The sequence below is a fragment of the Paramormyrops kingsleyae genome, chromosome 25, assembly GCF_048594095.1.
Source record: "Paramormyrops kingsleyae isolate MSU_618 chromosome 25, PKINGS_0.4, whole genome shotgun sequence".
In the NCBI taxonomy this organism is placed as follows: Eukaryota; Metazoa; Chordata; class Actinopteri; order Osteoglossiformes; family Mormyridae; genus Paramormyrops; species Paramormyrops kingsleyae.
The window spans coordinates 24886495-24901558 of record NC_132821.1 but is presented as its reverse complement, the minus strand read 5'-3'; the positions used below and the strand labels follow the sequence as shown (position 1 = coordinate 24901558).

General features: G+C 48.6%; 1 protein-coding gene across 5 annotated transcripts in view; it reads right to left on the bottom strand.

Annotated features, from left to right (window-relative positions):
• The window catches only part of dclk2a (doublecortin-like kinase 2a), a 34367-nt gene that overhangs the window by 16213 nt on the left and 3090 nt on the right, over positions 1-15064 (bottom strand). For all 5 annotated transcript variants that reach the window (XR_011985477.1, XM_023799342.2, XM_023799344.2 and 2 more), the window contains exon 2: positions 11882-12222. Coding sequence is in view for 4 of the 5 variants with exons in the window: in XM_023799342.2 (XP_023655110.2) it covers positions 11882-12222 (341 nt within the window). In the remaining variant the exon portion in view is untranslated. The remainder of the gene's footprint in view (positions 1-11881; positions 12223-15064) is intronic.

Below are 15064 nucleotides of genomic sequence, written 5' to 3'. Positions count from 1 at the left end.
GATGATAGATAGAGTTCATTTATGACACAGCAAAATCTCATTTACCTGGAGACACGGACCTGCACTGTCATTTCGTATCAGTTCTTAATTACAAAAAGGTGTGATCACACCATCAGATCTTCACGCCCACGGCGGGAGCCTTGAGGATTTAACGCTGTACTAGCGAATGTATAAGAGGTGTTCAAAAAGAATATTATTTCTTGCAAATATTCAACATTCTGTCAGCTGCCCTGATCTCCCTCCCCCACCCCCAAAACCCAAAAGAAATCCCAGATGAATTCACTCCCCTGCTGATAAATGTTCGGCAGCCACAACGCGCGATAGAGCACGTCTGACAGCGTGTCATTAGCATGTACACGGCCTCTGAACTCACACTACAATTACTTGACTACACTGGGGAGCACGAGTGTGTTTATTTAAAGAAACTGTGGATAACTGGATAACCTAGATTACCAGATTTACCCTTTAACTTTGCACTAACTGACACAAAAACACAAGAGGACTATCAATTGGAATATTTTGGATGGAATAATCCACAAATATTAGCTATAACATTACGGGGTGTTTCTAAAACCACAGGTCTTTGGGTATTCAGTTGAGCTTAAGAGATTGTATTTAATTTCCCCCCACCCCCAGACTGCATTATTTGCTGACATTTTTGACAAAAAAAAAAAAATGCAGTTTCAAAATCCACAGAATATGATTGGCCGGGATTCAGGAAGCCCCTCCCACTCGGGAGCTTGGCCAGTGTCACCACTGAATACAAAGGAGGTTGCCCTGGCGAGATGGGTTACTACAGCAGGTCCTATGCCAGCCAAAACAAACCCCTTTACCACTAAAAACCAACAACCCATCCATACTCCATTTACTTAGGCCAGGTTCATCTTGCCCTCGCTGACAGTGCCAGCTGACCAGTCTCCTGTTTACTTTCTGGGGCATCAGCAGGGGACAGAGGGGCACCACATCCCCCCCCACCATGTATGAACCCACAGCAAAGAGACGTGATCCATGGCGACAGCATGCGCCAGACTCTGGCAGACGTTACCATCACTGACGGGACTCCGCCCCCCGCGGGCATCGCAGATGGCTGGGCATGGCGGAGGGCTCCTGAATCATGGAGCGTGGAGGACAGAGCGGTGGGTCGCCCTCGCAGAGACGTGTGAGCCAACGCCCTTGACCGAGCACCTTCTTGCCATGGGAGGCTGAGGCCACCGTCACACTCAGGGATGGAACCGGCACCTGAGCTCAAAATGCAGCCTCCCGTTATGGCGGAGAAGTATTTAATAACACGACTGTCACTGTTAAACTGCAGCCATATCCAGCCAATTACACATCAGCTCAGCCAAATTACCAAATAAATCCCAGTTACTCTGTTTCCGCTGTATTAAATTACGGCGAAATGATCGTCTCGCATGAACGTAAATGATATTAATTATTCAGCAGCCCGTCTGTGTGACTCCAATTAATCTTATTCTGTGATAATGGCACCATTCTCTCCTGCGGTCCGGAATGCCACGGGGGACAGGATTTAAACATCTGGAATGAATCGCAAAACGGCAGAAACATCAGGATAAAAGGACAATGCGATGAGGCGCACTTGGTTAATCTGTGAACCTACGATTGTTAATCGTGACCCCCTCCCAAGTGGCACATGGGAAGTGTTTGAATCCTCCCAGTCGGAGTTAATATGAGGGGGAAAAAAAAGTCAGGAACAGATGGGGGGGGGGGGCAAATACCATGTGTTACTGTCTAAAAGCTATTTATGGCCTTTTAACCCTCTAAGGGGTGGGGGGGGTGTCTTGAGACAAATAGGTATCCTGACTGCTGGGCAGGCGCCGTGTTAACAGACCCCCCCCTCCAGAATGAGGACTCCACCCCCCCCTTCGATGGTGACACACGGTATGAGCCAGCAGAGGTGCCAACCAGCAGCATTGTGTCCCCCTGAATCCCACATGGGCCCGACTGTGACAGGCGCCTTCACCCGAGGACACGGGGCCTGACAGGAGAATGACAGACGGGGGGGGGGTCCCAGATGCCTCATTATCCCTGGGGGGAGGAGAGGAAGGCGGCCGTGACGACTGCATCACCTTCTGGGCAGATGTTTCTGGGAAAACAGCTGTGCCCAGCTATTAGCGACGCAACGGTAAAAGCTGTTAATGAGCACGGCTGGTAAGTAACGTACCATAAAGCTTACAGTATGGGCGTACGGCTCTAATGCATCCATCAGGAGCAGAAGGCCAGGAGACGCGGGGGGCGGTTTACAGAGCAGGGTGCCAGGTGCAGGAGGGCCGGTCTTGGTTAAAATTAGAAGGACCAGGACCGTCACGCCAGACCTGGAAACCCGGAGCCCGTAATGACGGCCGATCCCCTCATGACAGCCATGTCCCATTTCAGAGACGCTAATTAGCATGGTTGGCAATTTCCTCCTGAAATTGGGAGACAGTGACACCTCAATGGGGGGGGGGGGTTGGGGGGGGTCGGGCTTGTCAGTTTCGGCAGAGGTTTAAGGGAAATTTAGGGGCCGGCACAAGGTGGAAGAGGATGTTTGGAATCCTACACTGATTATACTGCGTACATATTGTCTTTACATAACCAGCAACGTCAAGACAGAACATTATGCTAAGTGGGTAAAAGAAAAACACCACAAATAAATTTTAATCTCACCCTGTGACGGACTGGGATCCTGTCCAGGGCGCCCCCTGTGCTTCTTGTGTTTTCTAGGCCCGGTTGCCATCTCACCCTGATCCGGAATCAGATAAGCAGCTTGGTGGGCAGGCAGATGAATCATTTCAGTCTGCTTGCTCTGTTCTGTGCACAGTTGCTCTTTTAAGCGACTGCGGCTGAGCAGATCATTAGCGATGAAGCCCTATGTGTGTGTATGTGTGTGTCTGTATACGCCTGCGTGTGTTTTTAATCTAAAGCTGTCACGTGTGTAATGTAATAAACAGACCCGCCCCTCCTCACAAAGCTCCGCCCACCCGCATCTGCGCCAAGCTTCCCCTTCAATTTATCACCGCGTCCAAAGCCCCTTCTCGGATCCTCGGTAGGGCGGCTGGGAGTAAACAGCCAACCGATAATCCGCAGGCCGCTTCCCGGAAATAATCACATCTCTCTCGTTGACACCTCCGTTCGTGGGAGGTCGATTATTCAAATATGAGTGAAAAATTAGCCAATCATGCGCCATCGCCGGGCAAAACATTCTAGGTGGAGCACCAGGGACATGCATAATGATATATATTATTAATAATGCAATTCGCTCATTAACTTTTGAGGAAATGTGTTCAGACCTAGCTCTGAAGCTCTGACACTGGCAGCCAAGCTCTCAGCAGGTCCACAGATAAATCCAGGTCTCAGAAGTCGATTCACAATTCCTGTACCCAAGGGGCAGGTGGCCTGGGCCGTCCCAGTACAAGCAGCCGAGCCTGTACCTGACACTGCCTCTCCTAGCCAGACCCCTCTAATCAAACCCAGAAAGTGTCTCCTGACCACTTGAACCATGTGGTCCAATCAGACAGAGATATGCAAATGAAGGATGGGGGAGGAGACACCCAGAGGGCGCTGCCCCCTTTAGATGCAAGAGGGACCTATTCCACCATAATGAGGACCTTTTTGTTAATTCGGCTGTCATGGGATCGCCATTCGAGTCATTTTAAATAAGGACTAATTATGTTAAATAAGAGAAAGTATTAATATATATATATTTCAATAAATAACTTTAGTCATACATTTAGAAAGCGCAAAAGCTGTTAGTTTGATTATATGAAGAATCGCTCTCTTACTGATGACAGTTGCCAAGATGAATCAGAGGACAGGTTTTAAATGGCAACACACTGACTCATCTCAGAGAGTCCAAGATCGTCTCCATGGGCAACGCTGGAAGTTTCACTTCCCCCCCCGATGGACGAGGCCCAGATTTAACAAAGAAACATATATTTCACCAAAGTTCACAGTCAGGGTGGCTGATCAGATGACTTCAGCGACAGCGTCTGTCAGTCTCCACCCGCCCCATCCATCTTCCCCGTGACCTCATTGGTTACCTTTCATGACCTTCCTCATCCTGTGCCCTCATTGGTTAATTTTGTGCCTCAAAAGGGCATACAGGACTAGCTCACCGATTCGCCGTCACAATACAACCCAGCGGTGCTGCGGATAGCCCAGTAGAGCGAGCTGGCCTGCGCAGCGCTTCCTAACACAGCCCCCGGGTGGAGCTGTTCCAGAAATCAGCAGCGCTTTAAAGTCATCAGAAGAACCTGGACAAGCAGAACGAGGCTGGAGTCACACAATGGCCGTGGACTCCCATGGTTGGCTGGTTACCAGGCCCCCCCCCCTCTTCCCCCCCCTACAAACTCCCTGTCCAGTTTCAGCTTGTGCCTTTTGCCAAGGAGGTCCCAGGACAGAGAAGCGAAATGCTGTTTCTGCAGAAAACAATAAGCCCATCTTCACCCCCCCTCCCCACCCCCCCGCCCCCGCAGAGACGGCTGCCAGTGTAGCAATGCCACGCACCATCTGCTGTAAATGAACGCCGTTCTCTCCGTGCTGCCCACAGTCCTCCGGCTGGTCACCTGATTAACAGGTCAGCCAATCAGCCACTCCCTGTATCCCAGCTCAGCCCATCAATCGGCTCAGTAGGTCACCATAGTGACTCTGCTTAGCCAATCAGCAAAGAGAGTAACTCAACTCACAGAGCCACTCAGAAACCTCAAGACCTCTTGTTGACCACCCTACCTCACCTGTTACTGAACCCGCTCTAATCAGTCAGCTTAATCATCTCAATTCCTGACATGTGTTTCCTATTTTTTTATCATCAAACTCGCTGAGGTCAAATACAAATCAATCCAGATTTGTGCATGACCTCAGTGTTACACTATAATCCATATTTGCCCCCAAAATAACCTAAAGTCTGCTTGGATGGATACAGCTCTATTGTTTTTCATTTATCCTAGTCAGAGTCACAGAACTATTTTGCTAAACCTTCACCTGAAAAATCGGCTCACATCCTCAGGTCACCAGACATGAAAAAGGCAGATGTAAGAGCTCTAAAACATCCTCTGTAAAAACAGCGTCAATAGGCATACAAAATGTGACCCGTCTGCTTTCGGCCTCATAAACATCCATCCAAGTGCAATATGACTGTCGAAACCCTGTGATATTCAGCCCAGTTGGGTCGATGTCCAGGCTGAGTGGCGATATTTAACCCTGCAGGATCACAGAAATGATCAAGCTCTTACAACCACAGTAAGCCAACGGCAGCCCAGTTCAATGCATTATTTGCCATAGGTGAAGCCCACTTATTATCATTGTTGTTATTATTATTATTATATAAATCCAGGATGGCGGTTAAATCGGCTTTTAACCTTTAACTGTCTGTAGCAGATTACCCTGGACAGGTTCTGATGATGATCCCAGCACCATCAAACAAATCAACACTGTGAGGCACCCAAATTAAATGTCCGAAGCAGATTTAATTTTCCTTTTTAAAGTATAATAGATTAGTTGTGATGTGCAATTAAACTCCCTACCACAAGTGATATAAATGACGAAAACCGTATCTAAATCCAGTCCAGCTAAACTAGTTGAGAGATGGACAGTAAATAAATTGAGACTGGAATTTTCCGGGGACTTTACTCTGTGTTTCAGCCTCGCCGCTGCATAAATACGGACAACAATGTGGGCTTCCTGGCTGGCGATGAAACCACTTTTGGACGATTCTGAAATGAAAGTGGCCCTGTGTCCGGATTTCTCTCTTGCTGAAGCATTCCACATTCGCTGTCACAAAACAGGAAGCTGACTCACGGCCGAAGCTGGGACACGGGGAGGTCCGTTACTGATGTGGGCGGGGGGGGGGGGGGGGGTCGAAACTGCACACACTGTACACTGAGCGCGCGGGAAAATCCGCCGGTCAGGAAATCTTATTTATCACAGCAAGTTGCTACTCTTTTGGTCCGGAAATGACAATCAGCAAGAAACAAAACTGCCACCAAAATATCATTCTGATTTTTGTGTCTTTCCTGCACGATCTGATGACAGTTTCTCATTTTGCCTTGATTATAAGACTTTTGCTGGTAATTATGTCTCACAGGTCCACTATTTTCTGACTGTTAGCTCTACTTTACTGCTGTTTTAATTTAATTTAATTTCCATTTTTATTCTTTATTTAATGTATGTTCCCTGTTTGTGAATGTATGCACCAGTACTGCCAAGACAAATTCCCTGTACATGACGGTGGACCATAAAATTCTGATTCTGATGTTTTTTTGCACGTTATTAACCCTGAAAACAAAAAATTCCACAGCACAAACTTTTGCGTTATGGCATCAGTAAACTCCCACAAGCGCGGCCGAAAAACAAGGCCGCCCCACCAAATCCGACACGGATAGAGGCAGCTGTGATCATGTGATCGCATTCTGCTCTCTTTCCTGGAGGTCCCAGAATGCACTGCTCTCCTCCAGCACACCAGGGGCACACATATTTACAAGTCAACGACTGGGGAGCCGGTACCACACCGGTGTCGTACAAAGTATGGCATGTTGTCAGTCCACCACGGACCAGTTGGGGACCTGGGAAAGATGCCAGGTTGATTCCCAGGAGCGCTGCTGTTCGCCATCCCAGACAGATCGCCGTTAGGAGGAATGCCCACAGGAGGAATGCCCACACATGCCAACCCCGCGCCGATGACGGCAGCGTTAACTGCATTTATGGGAATCACTGACACGGCCGTGACGGGGGCTGGGCATTTTCCCGTTCACCAGCGTAGCGAATTCCGGAAAAGCCTCTGCTTTTATTTGGCCTCGACTTCAATGCCAAGTGGATGAATAAAATGGCTTTATGGTCCCACTATACGTGGACTCAGTGGCATTCAGTCTGTCCCACAGAAAGCCGCAGCCGTGCTCATCATCCTCGCCACATTGGCTCCCCGAACCACGTCCTGTTAAGTGCCAATTCTCCTTCCAAAACAGACACCCCCCACAGCTTTGAAATGTAAAACAGACTCCCTCCTCTTCGCCCATAGGCATCTGAGCACGCCATCGTAGACTGAGATGCAAATGCTAATTACCAAGGCAACGAGGTCGCTGATCAAGTCGAGAGTGACGACTGGAGGGTGTTTAATCTCGGGGAGCGTGGACACCCCTGGCCCGCCTCCTCTCCCCTCCCCCATCCGACAGCTGCACATTAAGCCCCCGGTTTATAAGCCCAATTATCTGGTAATAGCTAGGACCCAGCAGGGGTTGAGCGACTTGCCTGTGATTTGACTGCTGAAGAGCAGATGGCAGGCCTCAATTGAGCACGCTCCATAGTTAATGTCCCGCCTTCTTGGACAGCTCCCGCCCACCCCACCCCACCTCACCGTGCTTTTAACAGACGCTGGGCAAATCGTTGCCTTTAGCTAGAAAAGGAGAAAACAGTCATTTGAACTAATGTTGAGACGAGTTATTCTTATGAAAAACCTCAACAAGCTCACTTCTCATGTTCGAGAATTATACCATTCACGCCAAGTGGATATTGTTCCTACTTCCATATTTCAGATAACGAGATGAAAAGTACGTTTTACTTATTTAGCAGATTTCATCCAAAGTGGCAATTAGGAATTAGTGGCCTTGCTCAAGAGCCCAACAGTAGCATCATTCTGCCAACCCTGGGATTCGAACCAGCAACCTTCTGATCGCCCATACAGCAGCCTAATGCACCAAACCATACAGCACTTCCCATCGCAGCTGCAGGAATGAATTTCCATAGGAGGTTTTAGCAGATTAATCACATTTCTTTTGGCTTTCAGAAGAGGAAACATTGACTTGCAAGTTCCTCTTTAGCCGTGTGAAATGTTTATGTTTGCTGCGGCTTGTAAACACGACTGAGATGCAATTCCGGCCTGCATGTCCGACGCACCTCGATTGCTACGGAATCGCGGCCTGCGGGATCGTTCTTCCCTACATCCTCTGGGAACGGTGGTCGGCGTGATACACAGACCCTTGGGGACAGCCACACAACCCCCTCCTCCCAGAAAAGAAGTTAAAGAGTAAGGAGAGACGTACACTGGAAATCCCACTGGGATGAGAACTTGAAAAACTGGACTTAAAATCCATACATCACAGATATACGCATGTATATGATTTGTTATATTTTATGTCACACAGTTTTATGCGTTTCTTCCAATTTCAAGTGGTTTGTTCTGATTACACCAACGTCCTTCAAAGTTTGAATGACGCTGACATGAGCTTGGGTCACCGGTATCCTACCCCGGGGGGGATGGGGTCCCCTGCCTGTGACTTGCGCTGCTTGCTTGATCAGCTCCAGCAACCCCCCCCCCCAACCTTGACCTAGACAGGATAGAGGATGGATTGATGGATGGATGGATGGATAAATGGATGGAATGCCCAGTTAGTTTCAGCATAACCTACTTCATAAAAAGATATTCGAATCACAAATGCACTGCGGTATTAAAGTCGTCCCCTCCCATTGAAGCAGTTATGGGAACACTGACAGCTGACACACTGTTCCCCCCCCCCCCCACCCCGACACGATTGGTGGGAGGAGTCGGGTGGGGTGTGGCGGGGGGGGTGGCCGTACCCCAACCCCTCAGACTCAGACTGGCCTTTGCGCCTGTCGCAGATTCCACAGCCATGTGCCCCCGCCCCGCAGCTGTCGCCCCCCCCCCGCCCCGTCAGCTCAAACCTTCGACTCCACACACGCCCACAGCACAGTAAGCCTCAGCTGAGCCCCAGAGCCAGACGATGAGTCATGTTACCGGTCATCATGCTCCTTTCAGTACAAGAGGGTCCATCTTCAATAAAGACAAATAATACAAACAGTAAAGGAGTGAATCTGGTTTAAAAATACCTGCATTAATCCATATCGATAAGGAAATTCATCGGGTACTTCCAGTACATTACTTTAGGGCCGTTCTGGGTTAATGCATGCCAGCATCATCGGCTCTGTGAGCCACGGCAGGTGGGGGGTGGGGTTGAGTGCTATGAGGCAGCGCAGGCCTGTTGGGGGCGCTAGAACTTTCACTCTTTTCATGATCACCGGAGTTAATTCGTCCTTCAGCCTGCGCCAGACAGGAGCCCTCCCAAATCCCACAAATCCCTGATCGCTGGACTCGCTTTAATCCCCGGGGACTGACAGACAGCCAGCTAGCGCCTCCCACTGGTACGGGGCCTTACAGCACCCAAGAACACCACAGGTGTAACATACCAGATATCAAACAGACTTTAGCTCCGAGATTAAAGGTCGCTGTTCATGTCCACTTCATTTTAGTGTCATGCCCCGATCACATACAGGCTATTCTCGTGTTTTTTTCTTACTGTTTCTTAAAATTTTGTTCTGGTTTTCTGTATATTGTCATACTACACCACACCCTGACACCTACAGAAGGTCAGAAGGTGCCACCGTGGACTGACTTCATTGCCCTTTTCCCTGTGCCCAACTAAAGGTCAAAGGTCAGAGTCCCCATGTGACCCCGCCCCCAGGTCTGACACCATTGATTAGCACATGTGGAGTTCAAAGGGGCGGAGCCAGGCAGTTAAAATGAAAATGAGGTTCCCGAACGTTGTCTCTGAATTTCCAGGTGGGTAAAGTTCACAGAGAGGACAATGCCATTGTTTCCCCTGCATAAAAACCATGGCCCCCCAATGACCCAGAAATAAGTGCACAATTTATTCTACCCTTAATATTAACATCATTAAAGCTGTTTATATTTACTAGTCACCAGGCAGTACCTCTGTGCTCAACTGCTGGATACAGAATCCCATTTTAGTTTAACATGCTAACATAATGGCCCAGTCCGGAACAGCCCCCATGGGTCGATACCAAAGACGAACGGCCACGGGGCTCCGTTGTGTGTCCTTAAACACGTCAGCTATAAATAAGAGGCTCAATCCATTCCAGCTGGGCCGTAAAATAAAACATTCTGTGTAGGATGTATTTTGGCCTTAAAGCAGAAATACGGGCATTTAACAAAAGGCGAATTCGATATCTAAAAATTCAGTAATTCAGTAAGGTTTGTTTGCAAAAAAAATACTAATCAGAACATGATGACTATGAAATGTTTTAGGATGGTTATTTAATTAAGTATATAAATCTTTATGAAGCTGTTTAATGAAACGAGGCACCAGAAACTCCACTGGGATTTGCAGGCTTGTTGTTTGTACTTGATGTGGGACGGGTTAGGTCGCCGGATCGTATTTACAACCCGACCTTAGTCCCAGGTCCTCGATCAGTGAGAGAGCGACTCGGGCTCTGTGCCTGGACGGACACAGATAATCAGGTTCATGACTCATCACTTGGGCTACACTGAGGAGATTCTGTCTGACGGGAAGTGAGACAGTCGAGGTCTCAGCCAAAAGGCGCAAAATTAATGCAGGACTTTACATGCTACATGCAGATAAATCAGAAAGATACTTGTGTCTATTGGAATTTAATATCCTTCCAAGGATATCCAAATGTGAAATATACTTCACATTTGTAGCTTGTATAAGCTTTTCGAAGCTCCTACAACACCTTGTCCTGACTTTGTTGAGCACTTGACCCCCACGGGTGAGCTTGCATCATATGCAGGCGAAGTCAGTCATGTGATATGCAAAAGGGCATTTCATGAAGCTTCCAGAAAACAAATAATGTCTTCGTGGATGCTAAAAGACCCATCAGTGGCAGAGAGGCTAACCTTTGGTCTACAAGCGTGCTACTGTGAATGTACCGCCTGACAAGTTGCATCAAGGGCATCGAGTTTCTAAAAATAACCTACCCAGATAAACAAATGGGGGGGGGGGGCATTAATTGGATTTGTGAGCCACCCAGCCGGTGTGAACCAGCAATGCGGATTCTCCGAGAAATACCTGGAATGCTAAATGTCAAAAAAAGCCGGTCCACATTTTGCAAGTTTGCTTTAAGCTGTTGACACACATGGGGAGGCGTAACAGTAAAAATTGTGCATTAATTACATTAGAACACCCCATCCCTGGTGTCCTCGACAGAGTGTTACCAGGACCATCATCTCACTTTGGCCGAATCCTATTAAGAACAATCCCCTCTGTTGACTCACGCCCAACGTGCGTTGGAGTTCAGCTAGCTTCTGATCAGGACAGCATCGGCATAACCAGCAAAATAACCACAGCACAGCACACGCGGATGACTGCCTGTTAAATACCGCGTTCATCAGATCCGTTATCAATCTGGAGGCCAACACACAGACCTGACAGACCGAAGCACTGGGACACGGCAGAGTGCGATACAGACATCTTGCCTAAGAGATCAAATGTTGATGCAAGACTCAGAATATGGTTACAATGAAACAGATCCCATATTGACAGCATTAGCAAATGCCGTTACGAGTTCTCAGTTGTGTTTCACATTTACACTTATTTATTTAGCAGGTGCGTTCATCCAAAATGGAATGTGCAACTGAAGAGCAAATTTCCAAAGCTCACTCAGTCCATTTCTTGATGTTTTTAAGATTAGACCGCCAACAACCTAAAGTCAGGCTTCCTCATCGTATGTTACAGTACTGGGAACCAAAACTCGCTTAATCCTCATGCAATCCGACAAAAAAAAAAACTCCAGTAGTTTCCAAAATTCACTAAGTCCACAGACATGGTACTTACTTTTCAACATATCCCATCCACATATTCCGTGGACTGAGTGAGTTTTGGAAATTTGCTCTTTGGTTGGGAAAGCAGGATCGGCCAGTCCCTGGGGCAACTGGAGTTAAGGGCCTTGCTCAAGGGCTCAACGATTACTCAAACACACTGCCAACTACGCCAATGAAGTGACTATATCTTCATAAAATAGATCCAAGCTATTGGTGACGCTTCTCAAAGCTGAAAGGGGTAGTTTCCTGGTCACGATCTACCTGCTACACGTTCCTATGCGACACAACAGATCTCACCTGCTTTCCCTCAAGCGTGTAGAGTCTCTTCACCGTCCCCGAGTCCAGCTTAATGGCGTCGGTGATGTCGGTGAGCACCTGCTCGAAGGAGTGGGCGGTCTTCTTGTTGAGCAGGATGCGCACGGCTTTGCGGGGCTTGACGCCGCCGCGAATCACGGTCACCAGCTTGGGTTTGATGAAGTCCTTGCCCTCGCGCTGCTCTCCCCGTTGCAAGCTCAGGGAGGAGGGTGAACGGGCCACCGCCGCCGTCGCCTTCACATTCACTGACCAGTTTGGGTTGACGTTCTTGGTGTAGTCCACCTTGCGGTAGGGCTCGTTGGAGGCGCATACGTAGCTCTCGCCTGTGGGTGAGGGTGGTGGAGAAGGAGGAACGTCACGGTTTGTTGGCAAGAGAAGGGTCAAAGGTTCCCAAGAGGGAATCGAAGGTTCAACTGAGAGGGTCCTTTTCATGTAAACAGCATGACACATCTCTGATGATGAAGCACTAAACTCAGTGTCCAGTCACACAGTGGCTGTAGCAAACCTACCGTTTTGCGGTGCCAAATACGTCAACTTTCTCAACTATTACCGCTAGGTCAGGAAGCTCAGGAAGAGTACGTATAACAGGTTTTTTTTAACTTGGTGACTTCTCAGGTGATTTCTCTTTAAGTTATTCAGTAGCATGCCTAGACTGATGTACACAGATCTGTGTTTGTTCAGCTATTACTGGGCCCCAAGTGGAGTGGATCTTCAGCACTCTATCTTTAAGACCTGGAAGATGGCACCAACTGCATTATGTAAGAATGATCTGACCTTGCGTTTGGGGAGCAGCTTGATGCTTCAGTGACAGCAAACACCTCCAGTGCTTGAATTTAAACCCTTTAGGTATCCATAGGGTTTGGATGGTGTTACAGGCGGGTTGACCATGACCCAAATAGACATGTTGGTTTCTTTTCCCTTGAAGACCTCAAAGAGTTATGTAACCTGTTGATTTGAAGGGGATTATAACCCAGCGTTGGGGAGAATGACCATCTCAGTGGTTTGCTCCCAACAGCCAGGAGATTTGTGCAGGATGAAAGAGCCCAAACATACAGACAGTGGCGTCAAACTCCTAGGGAACCTCATCCCCGTCATTGAAATCCTTTTGGGGGCATTGAGAGCTTGGCCCCATTTGTTCTGGGCCGTGCCGCATTCCAGAGCGGCAACGTCAGACTGGGCCCAGGCAGAATAATATTTGGTGTAGCTGAGACAGAGTCCCTCGGGTTTCAGAAACAAAGTGTCATGAGGAGGCTTTTATCCCCGCAGGTTGGCAAGCGGAACAGCAGACCACCAAGAATGAGCCAGCTAGACGACCCTCTTGTCCGCTCAACTGTGTTCACCTGACGGAGAGAGCCCGGTTGCTAAGGAGACGGCCCCATCGGGGCGCTGCGTCTAGGGTAATGTAAGGTAACATTACGAAGACAGTTAGCCTGCCGCAGTTGTGGTGCAAATCAGCATTGCACTGGGGGCCAGCTCTGCTCTGTTACCCATAACACCCCCCCCCCAACAATGTCCTACAATTGCTGCTTGGCCCCACAGCAACAATCAAGAACTTATCCATATTCAGATGGTAACTGACTCTTATGGGAAAGTCTATCATGAAATACCTTTGCTAAGCAAGTCAATGCGAATTGTGAACTGAAGACTTTATGAAGTGTCTCTCGGTCGTATTGGCAAATGCACTGTAATATGAGCCACCCGACCAGAGCACAAAATCCGACAGGGTGGTAAAACAGCACGACGGTAGCAAGTCCATCCACGTTTTACGGGCTCTGCGTCAGGTCTGCGTTGTTTCTCTGGGCCATGTGCAGAGCTGTCCGGGGTGCTGAATCGAACCTGTGACCCCATGGACGTACCAAAGCCCCTTCGAAAACTAAACACAAACACGTGGGCCTTAGTGAGTGCGTCACTGAATCCCCTTATTTAAACACCAGCAAAAAAACAAAATCTTAGGCTACCTGAAACAGAAACTGCCGCTTGCGAGTCATCCTGGTAATCGTTTGGTGCTCGGGGCAGATTAGCGCTAACTAAGACATCAGAACCGTGACTGACAGGCAGAGAACAGACACAGATACGGCCCGCAGGGCGAGTCCAGGCTTGACCTGTCCCCATTGTGGCACCTCCATAAAAAAACAGCACATGCACACACCCAGAAAGGGGTCTGACCTTATTCCAAGAAAATAATGACTGGGAGCATTTTATACATGGAGATGAAAGAAACTACGAGGCCAAGGGGGGAGGGGGGGTCACAAGCGTACCCGTCAATCCTGCTGCACCATAAACCTTTTTAATTACCCCCTGCCCCGCCCTAGAGAGAGCTGTCAGTCTTATTAAATCCACATTCACAAAAAAGATTAAGTCGAATGTTTGCTGTGTGTTAAAGGCAGGCCAATAGCTAACGAACCACCAATTAATAAAATAAGATCCAGCTGGGGAGATGCACCCCTCCCTTTTTCCTGTCCGCACCCAGTACTAAGGAAGGGCATGTTTTGGCTGGGGGCACAACGACGCAGGTAGTGCAACAGCCAGGGACCGGGTTCGAGTGCCGTTAACGAGGCCGCTATCGACGCCGCACTCTCCTGCGTCCGGAGCCCCTCTCAGCTGCGGCAGTAGACGCCCTTGAGATGCAGTGGCCTCCATTCAGGCACCTTTAAATAAATCTAGATCCGGTCTCCCAGGATGCTTTGCTCAGAAGAGACTGAAAACGGGTCAGAGATTTAACTCTGCTGTTAAATCCGCGAATGTGGGACGGTGTCACCGATCTTCGGCTCTCTGCTTACTTCTTTAAAGTGAATCAAGTACTAAATTTCGAAACAATCAGGGAAAGTGCGGCCCCAGGACTACTAATCCTGAGAAGTACTTCTCTTATGATGCGGACGGACTGGGGGGGGGACAAAGAAAAAACAAAAGTAAGAATTCTCTCATGCTCGATCTCTTTATTCAAGCCTGGAAGAGACCCCAGTCAGCCTGCAGTGCTGTGTGGTCCAACTGTATCTAACACAAAAGGACCAAACTGTTTTCCATTTACTTACTTGGTGTTGCTGGGTTCTGCGCTTCTGGCATTGCTTCCTCCCCCCCACCATACCCCCCCCCCACGCCTCCCAAATGCATCTGATGCATGAGTAAACAAGAATAAAAGCATGCCGTTCAGGTCCCGTAGTTTGG